This window comes from Chiloscyllium punctatum, chromosome 39 (genome assembly GCF_047496795.1).
Source record: "Chiloscyllium punctatum isolate Juve2018m chromosome 39, sChiPun1.3, whole genome shotgun sequence".
Classification (NCBI taxonomy): Eukaryota; Metazoa; Chordata; class Chondrichthyes; order Orectolobiformes; family Hemiscylliidae; genus Chiloscyllium; species Chiloscyllium punctatum.
Genome location: NC_092777.1, coordinates 60,171,839 through 60,193,643, shown reverse-complemented (window position 1 = coordinate 60,193,643; position 21,805 = coordinate 60,171,839). Strand labels below are relative to the sequence as shown.

Below are 21,805 nucleotides of genomic sequence, written 5' to 3'. Positions count from 1 at the left end.
GTTTGGAGGAAGTGGGAGGATTGGAAAGAAAAGTTGTTCAGAGTGAGGACCAGTTCAGTCAGTCGAAGGAGGATGTCAGTGGAAAGGTACTGGTTGGTACGGCGGGAGAGGAAGAAGCGGAGGGTTTTGAGTCCTTTGTGATGGGGGATGGAGGTGTACAGAGACTGGATGGCCATGATGAAGATAAGGCGTTGGGGGCCAGGGAAGCGAAAATCATGGAGGAGGTGAAGGGCGTGGGTGGTGTCCCGAACGTAGGTGGGGAGTTCTTGGACTAAAGGGGATAGGACAGTGTCGAGGTACGCAGAGATGAGTTCGGTGGGGCAGGAGCAGGCTGAGACAATGGGTCGGCCGGGGCAGTCAGGTTTGTGGATTTTGGGCAGGAGATAGAAACGGGCGGTGTGGGGTTGTGGGACTATGAGGTTGGAGGCGGTGGATGGGAGGATCCCCTGAGGTGATGAGGTTATGGATGGTCTGGGAGATGATGGGTTGGTGGTGGGAGATGGGGTCATGGTCAAGGGGGCAGGAGGAGGAGGTGTCTGCGAGCTGGCGTTTAGCCTCAGCAATGTAAAGATCGGTGCGCCAAACTACCACCACACCTCCTTTGTCTGCCGGTTTGATAGTGAGGTTGGGGTTGGAGCGGAGGGAGTGGAGGGCTGCACGTTGCAAAGGTGAGAGGTTGGAGTGGGTGAGAGGGTTGGACAGGTTGACGCGGTTAATGTCGTGGCGGCAGTTGGCTATGAAGAGATCGAGGGCGGGTAAGAGGCCAGCATGGGGTGTCCAGGTGGATAGGGTGTATTGGAGGTGGGTGAAGGGGTCGTCAGAGGGTGAGCGAGAATCATGGTTGAAGAAGGGCTATGAAGAGATCGAGACCTGGACCGTCTCAGACTCCTCCCTCCCCTTCCTAGACCTTTCCATTTCTATCTCAGGCAACTGACTCAACACGGACATTTACTATAAACCGACCGACTCCCACAACTACCTAGATTACACCTCCTCCCACTCTGCCCCCTGTAAAAACACCATCCCATATTCCCAATTCCTTCGCCTCCGCCACATCTGCTCCCAGGAGGACCAATTCCAATACTGAACAACCCAGATGGCCTCCTTCTTCAAAGACCGCAATTTCCCCTCAGACGTGGTTGACGATGCTCTCCACCACATCTCCTCCACTTCCTGCTCCTCTGCCCTTGAATCCCGCCCCTCCAATCACCTCCAGGACAGAACCCCACTGGTCCTCACCTACCACCCCACCAACCTCCAGATACATCGTATCATCCTTCGTCATTTCCGCCACCTCCAAACAGACCCCACCACCAATGAAGAGCGCCCCATCTTCCGCCTAGGAACCCTCCACCCACAAGGGATGAATGCAGATTCTCCAGCTTCCTCATTTCCCCTCCCCCCACCTTATCTCAGTCCCAACCCTTGGACTCAGCACCGCCTTCTTGACCTGCAATCTTCTTCCTGACCTCTCCGCCCCCATCCCCTCTCTGGCCTATCACCTTCACCTTAACCTCCTTCCACCTATCACATTCCCAACACCCCTCCCCCAAGTCCGCACTCCCTACCTTTTATCTTAGCCTGTTTGGCACACCTTCCTCATTCCTGAAGAAGAAGGGCATATGCCCGAAACGTCGATTCTCCTGTTCCTTTGATGCTGCCTGACCTGCTGCACTTTTCCAGCAACACATTTTTCAGCTCTGATCTCCAGCATCTGCAGTCCACACTTTCTCCAAGGTATACAAGTTACAACTACACAAAACAAGATCAACATTAACAAGATCAGCATTATTTGAAGTTGAAGGGCTTTTGCCCGAAACATTGATTCTCCTGCTCCTCGAATGCTGCCTGACTGGCTGTGCTTTTCCAGCACCACACTCTCGACTCTAATCTCCAGCATCTGCAGTCCTCACTTTGACCTAGTCCGTTCAGCAATTTAATAACAGCAGGGAAGAAGTTGTCCCTGAACCTCCTGGTGCGTGGGTTTTAGCTTCTGTTCCTTCTACCTGATGGAAGAGTTTGTAGAAGAACATTATCAAGGTCGGATGATGTTACAACAAAGAACAAAGAAAATTTAGAGCACAGGAACAGGCCCTTCGGCCTTCTAAACCTGAGCCGATCCAAAACCACTGCCTAAACCCGATGCCCAATTCCTAATCATCTGCTCCCCACCTGCTCCTGCATCTGTTCAGACGTATCTCAAATGAATCTACCGCGCCTGCCTCTACCACCTCTGCTGGCAACACATTCCAGGCACTTACCACCCTCTGCGTAAAGTACTTGCCACGTGTATCCCCCTTAAACTTTTCACCTCTCACCTTGAAAACATGACTTCTTCACCCTGGGAAAAAGCTTATCTCTATCTACCCTGTCTATACCCTTCATGATTTTGTAAACCTCAATCAGGTCCCCCTCAATCTCCTTTTTTTCTAATGAAAACAATCCTAACCTACTGTACCTAGCACCTTCCATACCAGGCAACATTCTCGTAAACCTTCTCTTCACCCTCTCCAAAGCATTGACATCCTTTAATGGAGTAAATGGAGTCCATGGATGGGAGGTCTGGGCTGCGTAGACAATCTTCTGTAGTCACTTCCAGTCCTGGGCAGAGCAGTTGCCGTACCAGACTGTTATGTACCCGGCTAGTATGCTTTCTTTGGTGCATCTGTAAAAGGTAGTGAGGGGCCATACGGACATGCTGAATTTCCTAAGCCACCTGAGGAAGAAGAGGTGTTGTTGTGTCTTCTTGACCATTGCACCTACGTGGGAGGGCCAGGACAGATTGTCAGTTATGGTCACTCCGAGGAATTTGATGCTGTCAACCCTCTCAACTTCCACTCCATTGATAATAAATGGGGGCATGTTCTCCTTCTTTCTTTCTGAAGTCAATGATCAGTTCCCTTGTTTTGCCGACACTGAGAGAGAGATTGTTATCATTGCACCACGCCACCCAGCCCTCTATCTCCTTTCTGTATTCTGACTCATCATGGTTTGATATCTGTCCTACCACAGTGGTGTTGTCAGCAAACTTGTTGATATAGTTTATTTGAAATTTGGCTACACAGTTGTGGGTGTACAGGGAGCATCCTTGCAGGGCTCCAGTGTTGAGGGTTATGATGAAGGACGTGCAGTTGATTGCAGTCTGTGGATCAGGAGGCTGACGATCCAGTTGTTATGGGTGGAGCCGAGACCTGGATGAATCCCTAATGCTGCATACCACCTGATCACCTAGATTTACTGATGACACAAAGGTAAGTGGAAAAGTGAGTTATGAAGAGGACAGAAAGTGCCTGGAAAGGGACATAGATAGGTCAAGTGAGTGGACAGAGTTCTGGCAAATGAAAAACTGTGAAATTATTCATTCTGGAAGAAAAAGAAGCATTTGTCGAAATGGAGAGAGGGTGGAGAGTTCTGAGATGCAGAGAAATCTTTGTGTCTTACTGCATGAATCACAAACGGTTGGTGTGCAGGTTCAGCAAGTAATCAGAAAAGCTCCTAGGACGTTATGTTTACTGAGAAGGGGAACTGGATGCGAGAGTAGGGAGGTTATTCTTCAGTTATACAGGATATTGGTGAGACCATGTCTGGGATGATATGTGAAGCACTAATTACCATACTTACCAAAGGATGTTAAAGTATTGGATGCAGTTCAGAGAAGGTTTACCAGACTAATACCTGCAATGAGCAGTGCTTTATTAGGAAGGACTGGACAGGCTGGGCCTGTATCCTCCGCAGTTTCGGAGAGTGAGAGGTGATTTAATTGAAACATAAAAGGCCCTGAGGGCACTCAGAAGAGTGGATGTCAAATAGCTGTTTCCTTTTGTGGCAGAACCTAGAACTCGGGTTCACTCGTTTAACAGAGATAAGGACACATTGGTTTCTGTTGAAGTGTTGTGAGTATTTGGAATTCCCTTACTGAAAAGGTAGTGGCTGCAGAACCTTTCAAAATTTGTCTGGTAGAACTAGTGTAGATTCCTGCTTCCCAAGGGGAATGGAAGATTATTGGGAGCTATGCAGGAATGAAGAGTTGAGGTGAAAATCAGGTCAGCTCTGATATTATTGAATAGTGGGGCAGGCTCGAAGCACAGAGTGGACTTCTGTTGTTCCTTTACGGCAGTGACTGCACTTTCTGAGTTACTTTATCCTCATATAAAATGCTTTGGGATGCCCTGAAACTGTGAATTTTTTTTCAGAAATTTAAGACTTTGTTTCCTTCTATTGGTGACTGATGCCTCAAGCTCTTTATTTTTCTTTCCTCAGAAATGATCCGTTCATCGACTCCCTTCCCATTGGTCAGCCTGTTTTTCATGTTCATCGGTTTTGTGTTGAACAACATTGGCCATATTAGACCTCACCAGACAATCTTAGCCTTTGTGTCAGGAATCTTCTTCATTCTTTCAGGTAAACGGTCAGCAAAGAAACAAACGCCGAATTGATCACGTTCCCTCTCGCTTTTAATGAGCTTTCTGTTGTCTGACCTTGTTCAGCCACCCTGTGAGTTTGGAGGCATTTTTCTGGTGAGGAAGATGGGAAGGTGACCCAGGAGGAGACTGGCATGTGGGCATCTGCTAATACCCTCCTGATACTGCCACAGCTGGCAGCCAACACCTGAACTGCCTGCAATTTGTGTCACAGCAACACGAGATGTTTCTGCAGTCTGTCTGACTCACCCCAACACCTGAGAAATACCATCTTACTTCCCTCCCTTTGATGCCCAATACCAATCTCATTGGCACAGTGGCTCAGTGGTGAGTGCTGCTGCCTCACAGTGCCAGGGATCTGAGTTTGATTCTACCCTCAGACGACTGTCTGTGTGGAGTTTTCACATCCTCCCCGTATCTGCATGGACTTCCTCCCACAGTCCAAAGATGTGCAGGTTAGGGTGGATTGGCCATGCTAAATTGCCCCATAGTGTTCTGGGATGTGTAGACTAGATGGGTTAGCCATGGGAAATGCAAAGTTACAGAGATGGGGTGGATCTGGGTGATGCTCTTCAGATGGGCTGAATGGCCTGCTTCTACACTGTAGGGATTCTCTCGCTCATTGCCCCAAGCACCAACATGCTGCAAGTTCAACAATATTATTTATTGCCTCATTTGTATATTTTCATGTTCCAGAGTCAACCACCAGATACTGAAATGATCAATAACACAAATCTTTGTTCTAAATGTTTTATGCGAAAGTAGTGTTTTCTGACAAATCATTTCTTCACAATTGCAGGTTTGTCTCTGGTTGTTGGGCTTGTCCTTTACATATCCAGCATCAATGATGAGATGTTAAACAGGACCCCAGACTCAGAGAGCTATTTCCACTACAATTACGGGTGGTCTTTTGCCTTTTCTGCAATCTCCTTCTTGCTGACCGAGGTAATTACCAGTCGAACTGGTTCTGTGTCTGGCTCAGCCCAGCCCCTTTTAATCCAAGATCATTTGGGGTTCCAAGGAAATCGGTTAGACCCAAAATCAGACAAGACTGAATAAACCAGAACTACCATTGAAACCATGAAAATTATCTCCAAGTTCAACAGCCCGTGACAGGTGCTTTGACTGTTTGTGTGGTTCGGTTATCCATGCCCTCTGAATTCAAAACTGCTGTGTTCGAAACCTATCCTAGCTACTTAAAACATAGAACAATACAGCACAGAACAGGCCCTCCAGCCCTCGATGTTGCACCGACCTGTGAACTAATCTAAGCCCACCACTCCCGCCATCATCATCCATGTGCTTTTCCAAGGATTGTTTAAATCTCCCTGATGTGGCTAATATAACTACATTGGTAGGCAGGGCATTCAATGCCCTTACCACTCTCTGAGTAAAGAACCTGCCTCTGACATCTATCACCCAGCAATTTGTAGCTATGCCCCTCGTACAAGCTGACGTCATCATTCTGGGAAAAAGACTTTTACTGTCTACCCTATCCAATCCTCTGATCGTCTGAAAGGCAAAGATTGGGGCTGATGCCTCATTGCAGCAGTGAGGGTGAGCTACTCTGTTGGAGGTGCCATCTTTTGGATAAAACATTAAATTAAGCCAGTTCTCTCATGACACTGTTTCAAAGTAGGACAGGGGACCTCTCTATCGTCTATTGGTCAATATTTATCACTCAATCAACATTATTAAATGAAAGAATTAGAATTAGCTTTAAAGTCATGTGTACTCACATGAGTACAATGAAAGGTTTATAAGCCACCCCTTACAGCGCCATTTCTTAGATATAGATACTCAAGTACAAAAAATTAGAAAAATAAAGAAATACAAACTCCAGCAATAAATCAGAAAAATAGAGAAATAAAAGTTCAGAACAGCCATTAGGACAGACTGTTGAGAGAGAGAATGTTTCAGGGCAATGACCTTTCATGACAAACGGTTGAATTGATTGGCAGATTTGGTTCATCTTCACGGTAATACTGACTTGCCCGCTGTGTGCCACAAGATAGTCTGCATCCTGTCCCACCGGTTCCCTCAGTGCTCTCCGTCAGCCACACCCTCTCCTGGTTGCTGAATGGCTCAGGATTGCAATTTGAAGGAACTCAGTTCCATATTCCCATCTTCTCCTGCCAAGACCAATGTTCCCTCCCTCTCCATCTGATGTTCCCGTCTCCTTTGATGGTCCGATGCAGTCTGGGGAATACTGAGTGGTGATGCTAGGAGAGGAGGTTTGGAGTGGTTAGGGAGATATGGGGAGAGAGTGGAGACTGCTTCAGAATCATAGCAGCATCACCTGCCACTTGCTGTTCACATGAGCTACAATGACAGTGACACCTCACAGAATCAGGCAACTTCACTGCAACTTATAGGATATGCTGAACACTGCAGATTTAATCACTTAATAATCTCAGCTCCGTGGTCAATAACACTGAAGGACAATACTGCTAGAGGTTAGGATTTTTTTTTCCCTGATGATAAGCAAGTTACTAATTGAAAGTTGATTGGTGGGATTCTAGATTGAGTTGCGAATGTAAATGTTTGGAGGATAAACTGGAGCAGGAGGTGAACACTTTCCCGTCTCGGTTGAATGCCCACCAGGTGTCTGGATGAAGGTCTGATGATTGTAAAAGACCAAAATGACCCAACTGCATTTCAGAGAATACAATGACACCATGGAGGCCATTCAGCCCATTATGTGTAATGGACAAGGCCAGACCCCCTCAACACAGTTCAAGGAGGTAACCCAGGCCCTAACTTTTCTCGTTGTTTTAAGCAGGTGTGAAATGGATATTCCAGGAATGATGCAACTGGCCTAGCCACTCAGTTTCAAACAAAATAGAATTTACACATGAACGAAAGAAAACTGAATTTAGAATAACAAAACTATTTAAAAATCCAATCGATTTTGTCGCAACTTAATAATGCTGTTCCAAATGCTTGTAATATTGCCATAAATGCCCCCTTGGCAAAAAAAAAGGAAATATCCAACACAGATTCTTACAGGAGAGATGTCAGAGAGGGAGGGAGAGGATCAGCCTGGATCTGCTTCTTTGGGTCCAGCAGCTTTACTTGGTCAAACCAAACCAAAACGCCTAAACCAAACCAAACAAACCCCAACCCCCAACCCCCAACCCCCAACCCCCAACCACAACCCCCAACCCCCAACCCCCAACTCCCAACTCCCAACCCCCAACTCCCAACTCCCAACTCCCAACTCCCAACCCCCAACCCCCAACCCCCAACCCTGAACTGGGAGAACTGGCCACTCCCCTTTCATTGTACAAATGTTTTAAAAGAAAAACTTAAAAGCGTTCTCAAGTAGATATTCCCAGATGTGTCAGAACGTCTGTCTGACTTTACAACTCCTCTGAAAAAAAAGCCAAGGACAGAATAATCTTGTTAAAGGAGCAGCATCGTCACAAACTGTTATGAAATAGTCTCAATCTCCTGCTCTTTACTGATACTCCTGGACATGTTTCATTTTCTGTTATGCATTCACTTTCCCCTTTCAAGATTATTGTTGAATTTACCACCAGCACCCATCAGCAGTGTATTCCACATCCCAAGAGGAAACTGTCTGTAGTGCAGCATCTGGCTGACATTCCCATTCAGAGGGGTGTGATTCTCACTGGAAGTGACACTTTCACATGGGTGTGATCCTTCAATTTAACAGCAACCCCACAATAACTGTCCTCTCACTGAGTCGTTGAGGATGTAGTGTCAACTGACACTTGCGAAACTGCAATTGATAGATTTTTTTTTCACTCACAGTGATCAAGAATTGAAAAGCCAAGGTAGTGTCGATGAATTTAAGATGCACATAAGCCTCGATCTAACTGAATTATAGAACAGATTTGAGGGGCTGAAAGGTCTGCTCCTGTTCCAATGTTTCCAGCTATGCTGCAATTTGAGAATGGAATATTAGCCTCATAAAATCTAATGACTGGAATATATGCCACCACAGCTTGTTGCTAGGATAAACTCGGTTGCCTAGAGATAGTTGTCAGGATTGACTTTTACCAGATGGAGGTTGTTGCTAGGCGAGATGTTTCCTAGAGGCACACAGTTGGTATGGAGTGTGACAATGTGCTGGTGTTGACATGCTAAATGCCCAAATGCCTGAGAAGAAGTGAGATCATGGCCCTCTATTAAACCCTTTTGTGTCTCCGATGTCACACGTTTCCAATTGATGAATTGAAACAGATTACACTTTGCCATTTTTAACTCCAACAAGAATATTTACTTGGATATTAAGATCATTTAAATATTGTCTCCTCATTTGTGTATTCGTGGGTTCCAAGGACAAGCTGCTATCAGCTGGGGGCTGCAACGAATCAGGGTGGTACAGTGGCTCAGTGCTTAGCACTGCTGCCTCACAGCTCCAGGGACCTGGCTTCAATTCCAGCCTCAGGTGACTGTATGAAGTTTATGCATTCTCCCTATGTCTGCGTGGGTTTCCTTCCACAGTCCAAAGATGTGCAGGTTAGATGGAGTGGCCATGCTGAATTTCCCATGCTGCGCAGGGATGTGAAGGTTGGGTGGATTAGCCGTGGAAAGTGCAAGGGTTACAGGGATAGGGTGGGTCTGGTTGGAAAGCACTTGGGTGTGGACTTGCTGGGCTGAATGTTCTGTTTCCACACTGTTGATGAACTGGTCATCTACAAGTGAGGTTTCTCAGCCCCTGTGGGGTACTGCAGTGGGGGAATTGTGGGGCTGGGCTGACAATAAAAGAGGAAGTGTTTAATTTCCCAGCCCTTCAATGGCCCGAGAGTGATGGTGACAGAAGGATTGTACTTTGTGTTGCTGCAGAGTGCCGGAGTCATGTCGGTCTACCTCTTTATGAAGAGATACGCCGCTGAAGAGATCTACAGACCCCACTCCAGCTTCTACAGGCCAAGGCTCAGTAATTGCTCCGACTACTCTGGCCAGTTCCTGCACCCAGACACCTGGCCTCGCGGACGCAGTCCCTCCGACATCTCCAGCGACACTTCCATGCAGCTGAACGCCAACTATCCAGCACTGCTCAAGTGCCCCGATTACGACCAGATGTCCTCCTCCCCCTGCTGAGTCACGGGCCACCCCCAGCAGGAAGCCTCTGAAGCAGCCATGGTATCCTGGACCCCACGCCCCCTGGCCATGGTTGTGATGAGGACAATCTTAACACAGATCATCAGCTGGGGCTCTGGTTTCTGTATTAGCAAAGCACAAACTATCAGCTGGAAGGGAGGTGGAGTGGAAAAGGTTGGGGGAGGAGGGGGGAGGGGAGGGAATGTAAAGCTAGTCTTAGTGACAGTGACCACGAGACCATCATGGATTACTGTAAACGCCAAACTCGTCCGCTAATGTCCTTTAGAGAATAAAATCCTCCCGTCCTTACCCAGTCTGGCCTACACGTGACTCCAGGCCATGGAGTCCAGCAATGGCCTTGACTCTTAACTACCCCCTGAAACAGCCTCATTTGGGGCAATTAGGAATGTGCAACAAATTCAGGTCTTTCCCACCACACGCACATTCCAAAGAATAAAGAAAAATATTCACACATTGCACAACATTTTCAGACCGATTCTCTCTCTGTAAAGCAGCCTGCTGCAGTTTAGAATGTCACGTTGTAATGTTAAACGGTGTTTTGTTTTAGTGGTTCCTGTGATCTGGTCCTGAGCAGCTGACTGACAAGCCACTGAGGTGTCCTGGAGGGAGCAAAGGGGAGTAGGAATCCTGTTGCTAGGACAACCCTAGTTGCCTTGGGATAGTTGTTCGGGATTGACTTTTAGCACATGGAGGTTGTTGCTAGGTGAGATATTGCCTAGAAACATACAGGTTGGTATGGAGCGTGCCATTGCGCTGGTGCTTACACAAAACATGCCCACAGGCCTGAGAGGAAGTGACATCATGGCCCTCTATTAATCCCTCCCATTTCTCCCACGTAACATGTTTCTGATTGATGAATTAAAACAGCGTAAACCTTTTCAGTTTTAAATGCACCAAGATTTTTTTACTTGGATATTAAGATAATTCGAATGTCATCACTTTCATCCAGTAATGTTCTCTGGGTTGGTAGTTGTCCTTGGTTCAGAGCTGGAGCACAGTGAGACCGACATGGCAATCCCACTGCGATCTACCTTTTTCACTGTGTGTTTGGTCACCTCTCCCATTGTGCCCTTGTTGGACTCAGAGTCAGTTTGTGTCTGATTACCCTCCTGTGCCAGCCACTGGGAATGCTGGACTGTCTTGCTAAATCAGAAGATGCAAAATGCTGAAGTTACCAAGACAGTGCAGATTTGGTCCCCAGGACACCAGGGAGATGTTTTGTTTTGGGAATGGGTGGCTGTGGAAACTGAATGTTTACAATTTTGAAAGGCAGCAACTAAAAGTGATCTTACAGCATTTAATGAACATCTCCCTAAAGGGTATTCAGTGGTCCAAATAAAGGCAAATGCAGAGCACTCTATGATCATAAAGCAAAGGGATATAAAATCCAAGAACTGGAAGGTAAATTTCAGACCGAGGAAGAATCTCCGTTCAATGTGATCAATACTTGGGAAGGGTTCATGGGAAAACAGTGAGAACAAAATATGTCAAGCAAGAACCCAATAAATAGTGTCTGAAGAAAATTGTTGAGCGGGAGCACTATTGCTGTGAGTCCTGTGTGTCTCATTGGATAAGATAGGATGGGCTGAATGGTCTTCTTTAATTTATCATGATCATGTGTCCACTCCACCATTCTTAACAGCCTTAAGAAAAATTTTGCCAGTCCTGGTAACCCAGTCACCATGGAATGTTCCCGTAGAGGAATAATATATAGGTGCTGTTAAAGAAGATTCGAGTGACAAATTAATTTGTAAACCTGCTTATTGATCTCAGCACAATTTGTGCCACCTTTACGTTACAACAGTTTGTCTATTTCAGAAGTGATCTTTTGGCTGTGAATTGTGCTGTGTAAGGTACTGAGATCCTGCTGAAGGTGTGTTAAATCTACCCAATGATGTCGCGTGGTCTGGGTGGACAAAATGCAGAAGTCCTCATAGAAACGATGTGTCAACTCTGGTTCCTGATGGTCTTTGTAATTAAATGTAACTAGTCCATGTAAACCTGTATCTATTGCTATAAAGCAATAAACTAGATCTTGTCTAATGTAAGTGCCACTTCACTTTGAGACTCAATAGTGGTTTATTCTCTAACAGACCAATTAGACCAGCCCTTAAACTCAGCAGTGAAAGGACGAAGGCCTGACTAACTTATGTAATGTTTATTTTAAAATAAAGTAGAAAAGAGAACTGCAGTCAGCAGTGGTGGTTTAGTGGTGCCATTGCAGCCATTACAGTTCATCCATTTCCCTCCCACCAGGAGCCAGTTAACCTTTTCAACGTTCGTTTACAAGAGAAAAAAGGGGAATTGGTTGCTGTGAACAACCCCAACCCTCGTGTCACCAGGTGGTTGTAACCAAAATGCTTTGAAAGACCCTGAGTTTGTGAAAGACAGTCTATAAATACAAATTCTATCCTTTAAAGAATAGGTGTACAGTTGGAGAATAAATCCTATTTAAGGTCACTTTACTGTGGTGAGATCAGTCAGATGAATACGTTTTCAGGATTAAGCATGTACCATAGATAACCGCAATAGATTCACAAATTGAAAATTGTATTGTGCAATTCAGCAGTAATTTAGAAAGTGTTTTTAGCCAATGCAGTGCACTGTTGGATTGTGACATTTTTGTAATGGATTCAGTGTATTATTCCCTTTCTGTGAGGGCCAGTGTCTTGGGCTCCTTTCAGCTACAGCTCCATTGAGACACCAGAGACTAAAGCAGGTTCTCTCAGGGCAGAAGCCCCTCCCCACTATTTGAGCAAGATCAGAGCTAATCAGGTAACTCAATTCCACTTTCCTGCATGGACCCCAAATCCTTCGATTTCCTTAGTTTTGAAAAATCGATTGATCTCAGTCCTGAAGATATTCAACAGTTGATCTTCCACAGTCTGTGGGTGAGAGAATTCCAGAGAATCACTGCATCATATTCCTCCTCTTCTCAGTCCTCAGTGGGTGACCCTTTATCCTGGCACAATGACCCCTAGTTATAGATTTCTAACCAGGTGTAATGCTTATAAATGCCAGAGAATATCAACTCCACGTGAAGGCTGTGAATGTGAAGTCTTGATCCTCATTCCTGGCCATTTGTTCCCCTGTAATTCAGGCTAGATAAGGGTCAGAAGTCTGTATTTTCTAAACAAACCATGTGTTAATTCCCTAGGAATGGGGAAGAAAACAAAACACAGGAACGTGAAAAACTATCTGTATTTGTGAATTTAATTTCAGACTTTGCATGATCAACTTCTCAAGGACATCTCAGACTGGGTATTGAATTGCAAGTGGTTCCCATTTCCTGAGAATGAGTATTTTTAAAAGATGCTCAATTAAGACACTATCTTTTGAAAATAGCATGGCAGAATGAGATAATGTACTGTACAGAGAGTTCACTCATTTGCACACTTACACTTTGTGCACATGTTACTGCACCATTTGGAAAGTTATAAACTACAGAAAGGAGAAAGCGAGGACTGCGAATGCTGGAGAGTCAGAGTTGAAAAGTGTGGTGCTGGAAAAGCACAGCCGGTCAGGCAGCATCTGAGGAGCAGGAGAGTCAACGTTTCAGGCATGAGCCCTTCATCAGGAAACTGCCTGATTCTTGATGACACGTCGACTCTCCTGCTCCTCGGATGCTGCCAAGATATAAACTGCAGTTTGCATTTCTGAAGTGTTCAAGAAATTTTTGTCCTCTGTCGAACTGAAGTGGTTCATTGTAACTTTAACTCTGAAATGTGCACACTACAACTTAGTAGAAGTAAATGTGGTGGTAAGGTGTTGCAAAGGAAACAGTATTTTCACAACGATGATCATCCACCATTTAGACAAAAGTTTTGGTATAACTGGGACGGCCTGTGGCTACACAATCCAAGAACACCAACAAATTCCCCAAACTTTTATTTTGAGATCAGAATAAAGAGACTTCTCTTTGCCTTTGATTTCCCATCTTTATAATCTCGTCTTATCTTTGACGTTGTTTCAACTTGATCCTCGCCTTGTAAGGGTTGACCTCAGAACTAAAGCCAATGTGCAGGGGGGCTTCTGTCTGTTAAGGGGCGAGGGGGGACTGAGTCCTGCAATTATGTCGATAGTTTCTGAAACTTGCAAAAAAATACTCTATTACATTAAGTAACCAACCAATTCAGAAAGTGCATTGTGGAGAGGTGATGTTATATAAAGTAATGCTCTCGTAATCCAGAATCTTAGACTAATGCCTCTGGGGACATGGACTGAAATCTCTATCACATCAGATGGAGAGACTTGAATTCAATAAAAGCCTGGAATGAAAAGCTTGTCCTAACGGTGAGTGTTACTGATTACCACAAATACCTATCTGACTCATTAAAGATAAATCCCAAACACAGCTTTTTACATATTTCTCAAGAAAAGGCTGCTGCTTGTTTGGCAGCTCAATCCTGATTTGTTGAGGTGTTGCCATGGATACAGCAATGGGAAAAAAAGACTCTGCAAGCTCTTGGCTAATTCATGAAAGCTGTATTTAGTGATGGGTAATAAATACCTGCGATGCCAATGTTCCATGAATAAATGTTTAAAAACAACATTGCAAGAAAGCTTCCAACTATTGGAATATTGGATTCTGCTGGATATTTAATTGATAGTTTTTTTTAATGAAGGCGTGAATCTGACATTTCCCATGGGGACTGTCACAGTGTATGATTAGGCAGGAGCTACACTCACTCACTGCTGACAAACCCAAGAGGAGCTGAGCTAATCTCGTCACCATTTCCAGCTGCTCTTCAATCCTTCACAGGGTTTATGTAAAGCAAGTCAAGTAGTAACAATGTCAGGAGTTATTTTCTGGCCAATTGCCTCAAATAGTCAGGTCTCTTTAAACATTTAACCCTAACCAGAACACAGCTGGTAGTCTTCAATTGAATTGCAGCTCTTCCCAACTTGTTCGCTGTATCAAATCCACTGCCCATAAGGGGTCTTGGTATTTACCACTGCTCTGGTAACTATGCCCATGGTTTAGCTCCATGGGGATTTGAATCTTGACCCATATACTTGGCCCAAGTGATCATTCCTTAGGTAAGTATCCAGACAGTATCCAATGATGCCACTCACCTGCAGTGTGCTTCACATCTGTGTCCTATCATTGATGTCCACATCACCCTCTGCTGCACATTCCACTGCAAGGAGATTGGGTGTTAATAGTCAGTGTGAATCTGAATTGGTTTCATATTTGTATCCCATCTCTGCTGAAGAGCATTGGACTCTCAAACACCACCCTGTCCAAAATGAGCCCACTACCCAGGAGTGGGTGTAGCAACTGGTGATGTTGGACCCTCCCCCCCAGGGGGTGAAATGATTCTGTGTGCAAATGAAAGGGCTAACTTTAAGCCGTGTGTCATTTCTGAATTAGTCAAGAGGTTGGGGAGCCTCTCCTTCCCCATTGTTCTCTCAGCCAATCAAAATCAACTTGCTAAACAAACCACACCCCTTTCTCTACTGATATAAATTGTTATGATTATTTGAAATTTGAGTTTCTTGCAATGGTCCTGATGAGTGAAAGAAAGAAGTTCAGATACAAACCCTATCCTTCCAAGTCACAGTCCATGTCATAGGTTTGTGGTAAATTTCCGCATGCTTTGTTTCAGCTGTTCATGGGAGGTCGGTGTGGCTGGCTGGGCCCAGCATTTATAGCCTGTCCCTAGTCACCCCTTGAGAAGGTTGGGGTGAGCTGCCTTCTTGAAACACTGCAGTCCATGTGCTGCAGGTAGACCCACAATTTGCCAGGATTGTGACCCAGCGACTGTTCCAAGTCAGGATGGTGAGTGGCTTCGAGGGGAATTTGCAGGGGGTGGTGTTTCCATGTATTTGCTGCTCTTGTCCGACCAGATAGTTGTAGTTGTGAGCCTGGAAGGTCCTGATGAATAAACCTTGGGGAGTTGTTACAGTGCATCTTGTTGATGCTGCCACTGAGTATTGTGATCAGTGTTGGAAGGAGTGAATGTTTGTGGATGTGGTGCTAAGCATCTTTGCCCTGGATTATGTTGATCTTCAAGTGTTGTTGGAACTGCACTCATCCAGGCAAGTGTGGAGTATTCCATCACACTGAGGATGATGGACAGGTTTTGGAAAGTCAGACAATGAGTTGCTCGGTACTAGATACTCAGTGACCTGCTCTTGTAGCCACCATGTTTATATGACTAGCTGAGTTTCTTGTCAATGATAACCTGCAGGATGTGGATGGTGGAAGATTCAGCAATGGTAATGCCATTGACTATCAAGGGGCGGTAATCAGATTGTCTTTTATTGGAGATTGGTCATTGCCTGTCATTTGTGTGGCACAAATGTTACTTCCCACTTGACAGCCCAAACCTGGATATTGTCCAGATCTTGTTGCATTTGCTGAGGACACTGCCCTTGAGTAACCCCTGCAGAGATGACCTGGAGTTGAAATGACTGACCTCCAACAACCACAACCATCTTCTTATGTACCAGGTGTCACTCCAACCACCAGGAGAAAGTGCCATCTGCAGATGCTGGAGATTAGAGTCAAAATGTGTGGGGCTGGAAAAGCACAGCAGGTCAGGCAACATCCAAGGAGCATTGCTGATGAAGAGCTTATGCCCAAAACGTTGACTCTCCTGCTCCTCGGATGCTGCCTGACCAGCTGTGTTTTTCCAGCACCACACTTTGTGACTCTGACTCCAACCACTGGAGAATTTATTTCCTGATATCCACTGATTCCAGTTTTGCCAGGGCTACTTGATGCCAAGGGCTGTCACACTCACCTCCTGCCTGGAATCCAGCTGTTTTGTCCATGTTGGCACCAAGGCTGTAATGGGGTCAGGAGCTGAGTGGCCCTGGGAGAATCCAAACTGGGTGTCACTGAGCAGGTTATTGCTGAGCAGGTGCTACTTGATGACACCTTCCATCACTTTACTAATGACCAAGAGTAGACTGATGTCAGGTAGGTGCCAGTGTTGTAACTGTACTGGCACAGTTTGGCTAGGGGAGCGGCAAGTTCCGGAGCACAAGCCTTCAGTACTATTGTCGGAATGTTGTCAGGGCTCATAGCCTTTGCAGGATCCAGTGTCCCCAACCATTTCTTGATATCACGTGGAGTAAATCCAATTGGCCGAAGACTGCTTTCTATAATGTTGGGGACCACTGGAGGAGGCCGAGATGGATCATTCAGGCAGATTGGTGAGGGTGAGGTCAAGTATGTTTCTCCCACTTGCTGGTTTTCTCACATCCTGCTACAGTCCCAGTCCAACAGCGGTATCCTCTTGGACCTGACCAGCCTGGCCAGTGGTGGTGCAGCTGAGCCACTCTTGATGGTGGATATTGAAATCTCGCACCCAGAGTCTCTGATCTTCCTTCCTCTGAGGCTCTCGGTGCAACTGTTCAATTAATTTATTGGAAAATCATTTCCTAGTCTCTCAGAGACATGGCATTCGTTTGAAATAAAAAGATTTGGAATACGGAAACCACTAGGATGCTGACTCATGACCAGCCAGAGTCATGTTACTGGCCAAGACAGATTTCACCCCTGTCATTCCCAAAACTCTACAAGGAGGGGTGGTTTCTCACCTCCTGTCTGGATTCCTCGTCCATTTCATGGTCATGGATTGTGATTGAACAACTGCTCCATTATTTGAGTACTGCTGAAAAAGGATACATTTTGTCAAAGCATTTTTTAAAGATTCCTCAGGACAATTCACAAGAAACGCCAACCATTAGGGGGTTAGTTACTACGGTACCAGAGGAGAGTGTTCATTGTTTGGCAAGTGGACTCTGATTGGTAGAAGCATTGTCATGGAGAAACACCAATTAGATGACAACTGACAATTAACTGCTGTGCTTTGTTTAAATTTAAACCAGGTTGACTTTGATTGGTCAGTGCATTGACCTGAGAAATGAACACCCATGTTGTTGAGTTGTTACAGGTGCCATGCCGTACTTGTTTTGTCAGTCAGAACAGAGCACAGCCCTGCGTAACTCATATAGACACCAGTGTGCCACACAGCAACCCTGACTGACAATCCTAAATTGGTTATCAGCATGATTAATAATAGGGTGGTTATGGTAGGGGATTTTAACTTTCCAAACATAGACTGGGACTGCCATAGCGTTAAAAGTTTAGATGGAGAGGAATTTGTTCACTGTGTGCAAGACAATTTTCTGGTTCAGTATGTGGATGTACCGACTATAGAAGGTGCAAAACTTGACCTACTCTTGGGAAATAAGGCAGGGCAGGTGACTGAGGTGTCAGTGGGGGAGCACTTTGGGGCCAGCGACCATAATTCTATTAGATTTAAAATAGTGATGGAAAAAGATAGACCAGATCTAAAAGTTGAAGTTCTAAATTGGAGAAAGGTCAATTTTGACGGAATTAGGCAAGAACTTTCAAAAGCTGATTGGGGGCAGATGTTCGCAGGTAAAGGGACGGCTGGAAAATGGGAAGCCATCAGAAATGGGATAACAAGAATCCAGAGAAAGTATATTCCTGTCAGGGTGAAAGGGAAGGCTGGTAGCTATAGGGAATGCTGGATGATCAAAGAAATTGAGGGTTTGGTTAAGAAAAAGAAGGAATCATATGTCAGGTATAGACAGGATAGATCGAGGGAATCCTTAGAGTATAAAGGAAGTAGGAGTATACTTAAGAGGGAAATCAGGAGGGCAAAAGGGGGACATGAGATAGCTTTGGCAAATAGAGTTAAGGAGAATCCAAAGGGTTTTACAAATACATTAAGGCCACAAAGGTAACTAGGGAGAGAATAGGGCCCCTCAAAGATCAACAAGGCGGCCTTTGTGTGGAGCCAGAGAAAATGGGGGAAATACTAAATGAGTATTTTGCATCAGTATTTACATTGGAAAAGGATATGGAAGATATAGACTGTAGGAAGATAGATGGTGACATCTTGAAAAATGTCCATATTACAGAGGAGCAAGTGCTGGATGTCTTGAAACGCATAAAGGTGAATAAATCCCTGGGACCTGATCAGGTGTATCCGAGAACTCTCTGGGAAGCTAGGGAAGTGATTGCTGGGTTTCTTGCTGAGATATTTGTATCACTGATAGTCACAGGAGAGGTGCTGGAAGACTGGAGGTTGGTTAACATGGTGCCACAGTTTAAGAAGGGTGGCAAGGACAAGCCAGGGAACTATAGACTGGTGAGCCTGACCTCAGTAGTGGGCAGGTTATTGGAGGGAATCCTGAGGGACAAGGATGCACATGTATTTGGAAAGGCAAGGACTGATTAGGGATAGTCAACATGGCTTTGTGCATGGGAAATCATGTCTCACAAACTTGATTGAGTTTTTTGAAGAAGTATCAAAGAGGATTAATGAGGGCAGAGTGGTAGATGTGATCTATATGGACTTCAGTAAGGCATTCGAGAAGGTTCCCAATGGGAGACTGGTTCACAAGGTGGGATCTCACGGAATACAGGGAGAACTAGCCATTTGGATACAGAACTGGCTCAAAGGTAGAAGGCAGAAGGTGGTGGAGGGTTGTTTTTCAGACTGGAGGCCTGTGACCAGTGGAGTGCCACAAGGATCGGTGCTGGGCCCACTACTTTTCGTTATTTATGTAAATGATTTGGATGTGAGTATAAGAGGTACAGTTAGTAGGTTTGCAGATGACACCAAAATTGGAGGTGTGGTAGATAGTGAAGAAGGTTACCTCGGATTACAACAGGATCTTGATCAAATGGGCCAATGGGCTGAGAAGTGGCAGATGGAGTTTAATTCAGATAAATGCGAGATGTTGCATTTTGGGAAAGCAAATCTAAGCAGGACCTATACACTTAATGGTAAGGTCCTAGGGAGTGTTGCTGAACAAAGACACTTTGGAGTGCAGGTTCATAGCTCCTTGAAAGTGGAGTTGCAGATAGATAGAATAGTGAAGAAGGCATTTGATATGCTTTCTTTTATCAGTCAGAGTGTTGAGGACAGGAGTTGGGAGGTCATGTTGTGGTTGTACAGGACATTGGTTAGGCCACTGTTGAAATATTGTGTGCAACTCTGGTCACCTTCTTATCAGAAAGATGTTGTGAAACTTGTAAGGGTTCAGAAAAGATTTACAAGGATGTTGCCAGGGTTGGAGGATTTGAGCTATAGGGAGAGGCTGAACAGACTGGGACTGTTTTCCCTGGAGCGTCAGAGGCTGAAGGGTGACCTTATACAGGTTTATAAAATTATGAGGGACATGGATAGGAGAAATAGACAATGGTCTCTTACATGAGTTGGGGAAGTCCAGAAATAAAGGGCATAGTTTTAGGGTGAGAGGGGAAAGAAATGAAAGAGACCTAAGGGGCAAATATTTCACGCAGAAGGTGATGTGTGTGTGGAATGAGCTGCCAGAGGAAGTGGTGGAGGCTGGTACAATTGCAACATTTTAAGAGGCATTTGGATGGGTATATGAATAGGAAGGGTTTGGCGGGATATGGGCTGGGTGCTGGCAGGTGGGATTAGATTGAGTTGGGATATCTGGTTGGCACGGATGAGTGAGACTGAAGGGTCTGTTTCCATGCTGTACATCTTTTATGACTCTATTAATTGTACAGTCAGGATAATTTAGCACTTACTTCTCAAGTAGCATAAAATATGGTCTCCCTTTAAACTGGTATTCTTGTACAAGTGCTGAAGAGCATTGACAAAATTAACCTTTTTCAGCAACATTTGAGTTCTGTACTTTTAACATCGACTTGAACTCTATTATTGTTGCACCATGTGACTCCCAGGATGGTCAAAGATGTGAGGAGGACATTCTTCACCGAAGATAGTGAATCTGGGGAATTCTTTACCACAGAAGGCTGTCAAGACTCAGTTGTTAAGTATATTCAGGGCTGATATAGACAGATTTTTAATCGGTAAGGGAATCAAGGATTATGGGGGAAAGGTGAGAAAATGGAGTTGAGGATTACCAGATCAGCCATGATCCCATTGAATGGCAAAGCAGACTTGATGGGCTGAATGGTCTGCATCTGCCCTTATGATCATAAGGTAACATAATGGACCTTGATCTTCTCTTCCAACAATTCTTTTCCTCTCTGTGCAGTTTATTCACGCAACGCCAGGTTATAGTCCAACAGGTTCATTTGGAAGCACTGGCTTTTGGAGCACTGCTCCTTCATCAGGTAGCTATCTGACAAAGGAGCTCTGCTCTGAAAGCTTGTACTCCCAAATAAACCTTTTGGATGTTAACCTGGTGGTGTGTGATGTTTAACTTTGTCCACTCCAGTCCAACACCAGGCCCTCCACATCACGGTTTATTCCCACGACAGCAGCTGTAATTCCCAACTGTGGCAGCAGAGGGAGCCTTAGTCATCGGCCTGCACATTGGTAAAAACAATGACTGCAGATGCTGAAAATCAGATTCTGGATTAGTGGTTCTGGAAGAGCACAGCAGTTCAGGCAGCATCCAAGCAGCTTCGAAATCGACGTTTCGGGCAAAAGCCCGCCTGCACATTGGTGCTGACTGCTTCCTGTCGACAATTGAGATGAACTACAATTCCATACCTCATTCCTGTTGATTTTGAGCTCCTAATAAATATCATAATTAAATGCAAACTGGATATCTGTAAAATCTTGAATTGGCTGTTTAGTGTACAGAGTTGGATTCAGTACAGTAATGATGAAATGAGTCCACACAGGCTGGTATCCCATCACCATGTCACCCTTTATTTACACCCTTTATTTACATCATTGACACAGATCCAGCTCCCTCAGAGTGACCAGGATGTCAGACCTTCCTAGTCTTTTTTTTTCATGTTTAAGTTCTTTTTGTTAAACAAAAGATCTTACTTTTTTTTTAGAAACTGAAAGCAAGCAAGTGAATGTGCAGAAGAATACTTTCAACAAAAACCATAATGTTCTCATTGATGACACAAAAAAGCTGCCCGGGTTCTATATGATCAATCATAATAGCATACATGTATTAGTTTTGCAAGATCAGAATCAATCTAACATTCATAGAAATATGAACACAGAAGCTTAGTCAACAAAGTCCAGCAATCAATAATACTTCATTACATAAATGTTTCAGTGGCCTCACATTTTACAAAGTTGACTCTATAATAAGTCTCATTCAGATGGAAAAGCTTCAAATGCATTGATTCTTTCCCAGGAATCTTACAGAACCTTCCCGGTCTTATCTGTCAGCCAGGGCTTCCTGATTGGACCAGATTAACAGCCCCAGTGAGGGGACTCATATTCTATGAGATCCATCTGGCTAACCCCATTCCAATCACTACAAATGAGGTAACATAAAGCAGCTCCTGTCATTTACACAAGTGGTATTAGCCAGTTAGTGAACAGCCTGTCAGG

General features: G+C 44.9%; 1 protein-coding gene across 3 annotated transcripts in view; it reads left to right on the top strand.

Moving 5' to 3' along the window:
• Nucleotides 1–11,574, top strand: part of LOC140464123 (voltage-dependent calcium channel gamma-5 subunit) — a 41,521-nt gene extending 29,947 nt beyond the window's left edge. For all 3 annotated transcript variants that reach the window (XM_072558876.1, XM_072558875.1, XM_072558874.1), the window contains 3 exons: nt 4,261–4,401; nt 5,221–5,366; nt 9,237–11,574. In XM_072558876.1, coding sequence (XP_072414977.1) covers nt 4,261–4,401; nt 5,221–5,366; nt 9,237–9,494 — 545 coding nt within the window. In that variant the 3' untranslated portion in view covers nt 9,495–11,574. The remainder of the gene's footprint in view (nt 1–4,260; nt 4,402–5,220; nt 5,367–9,236) is intronic.
• The last annotated feature ends 10,231 nt before the right edge of the window (nt 11,575–21,805 follow it).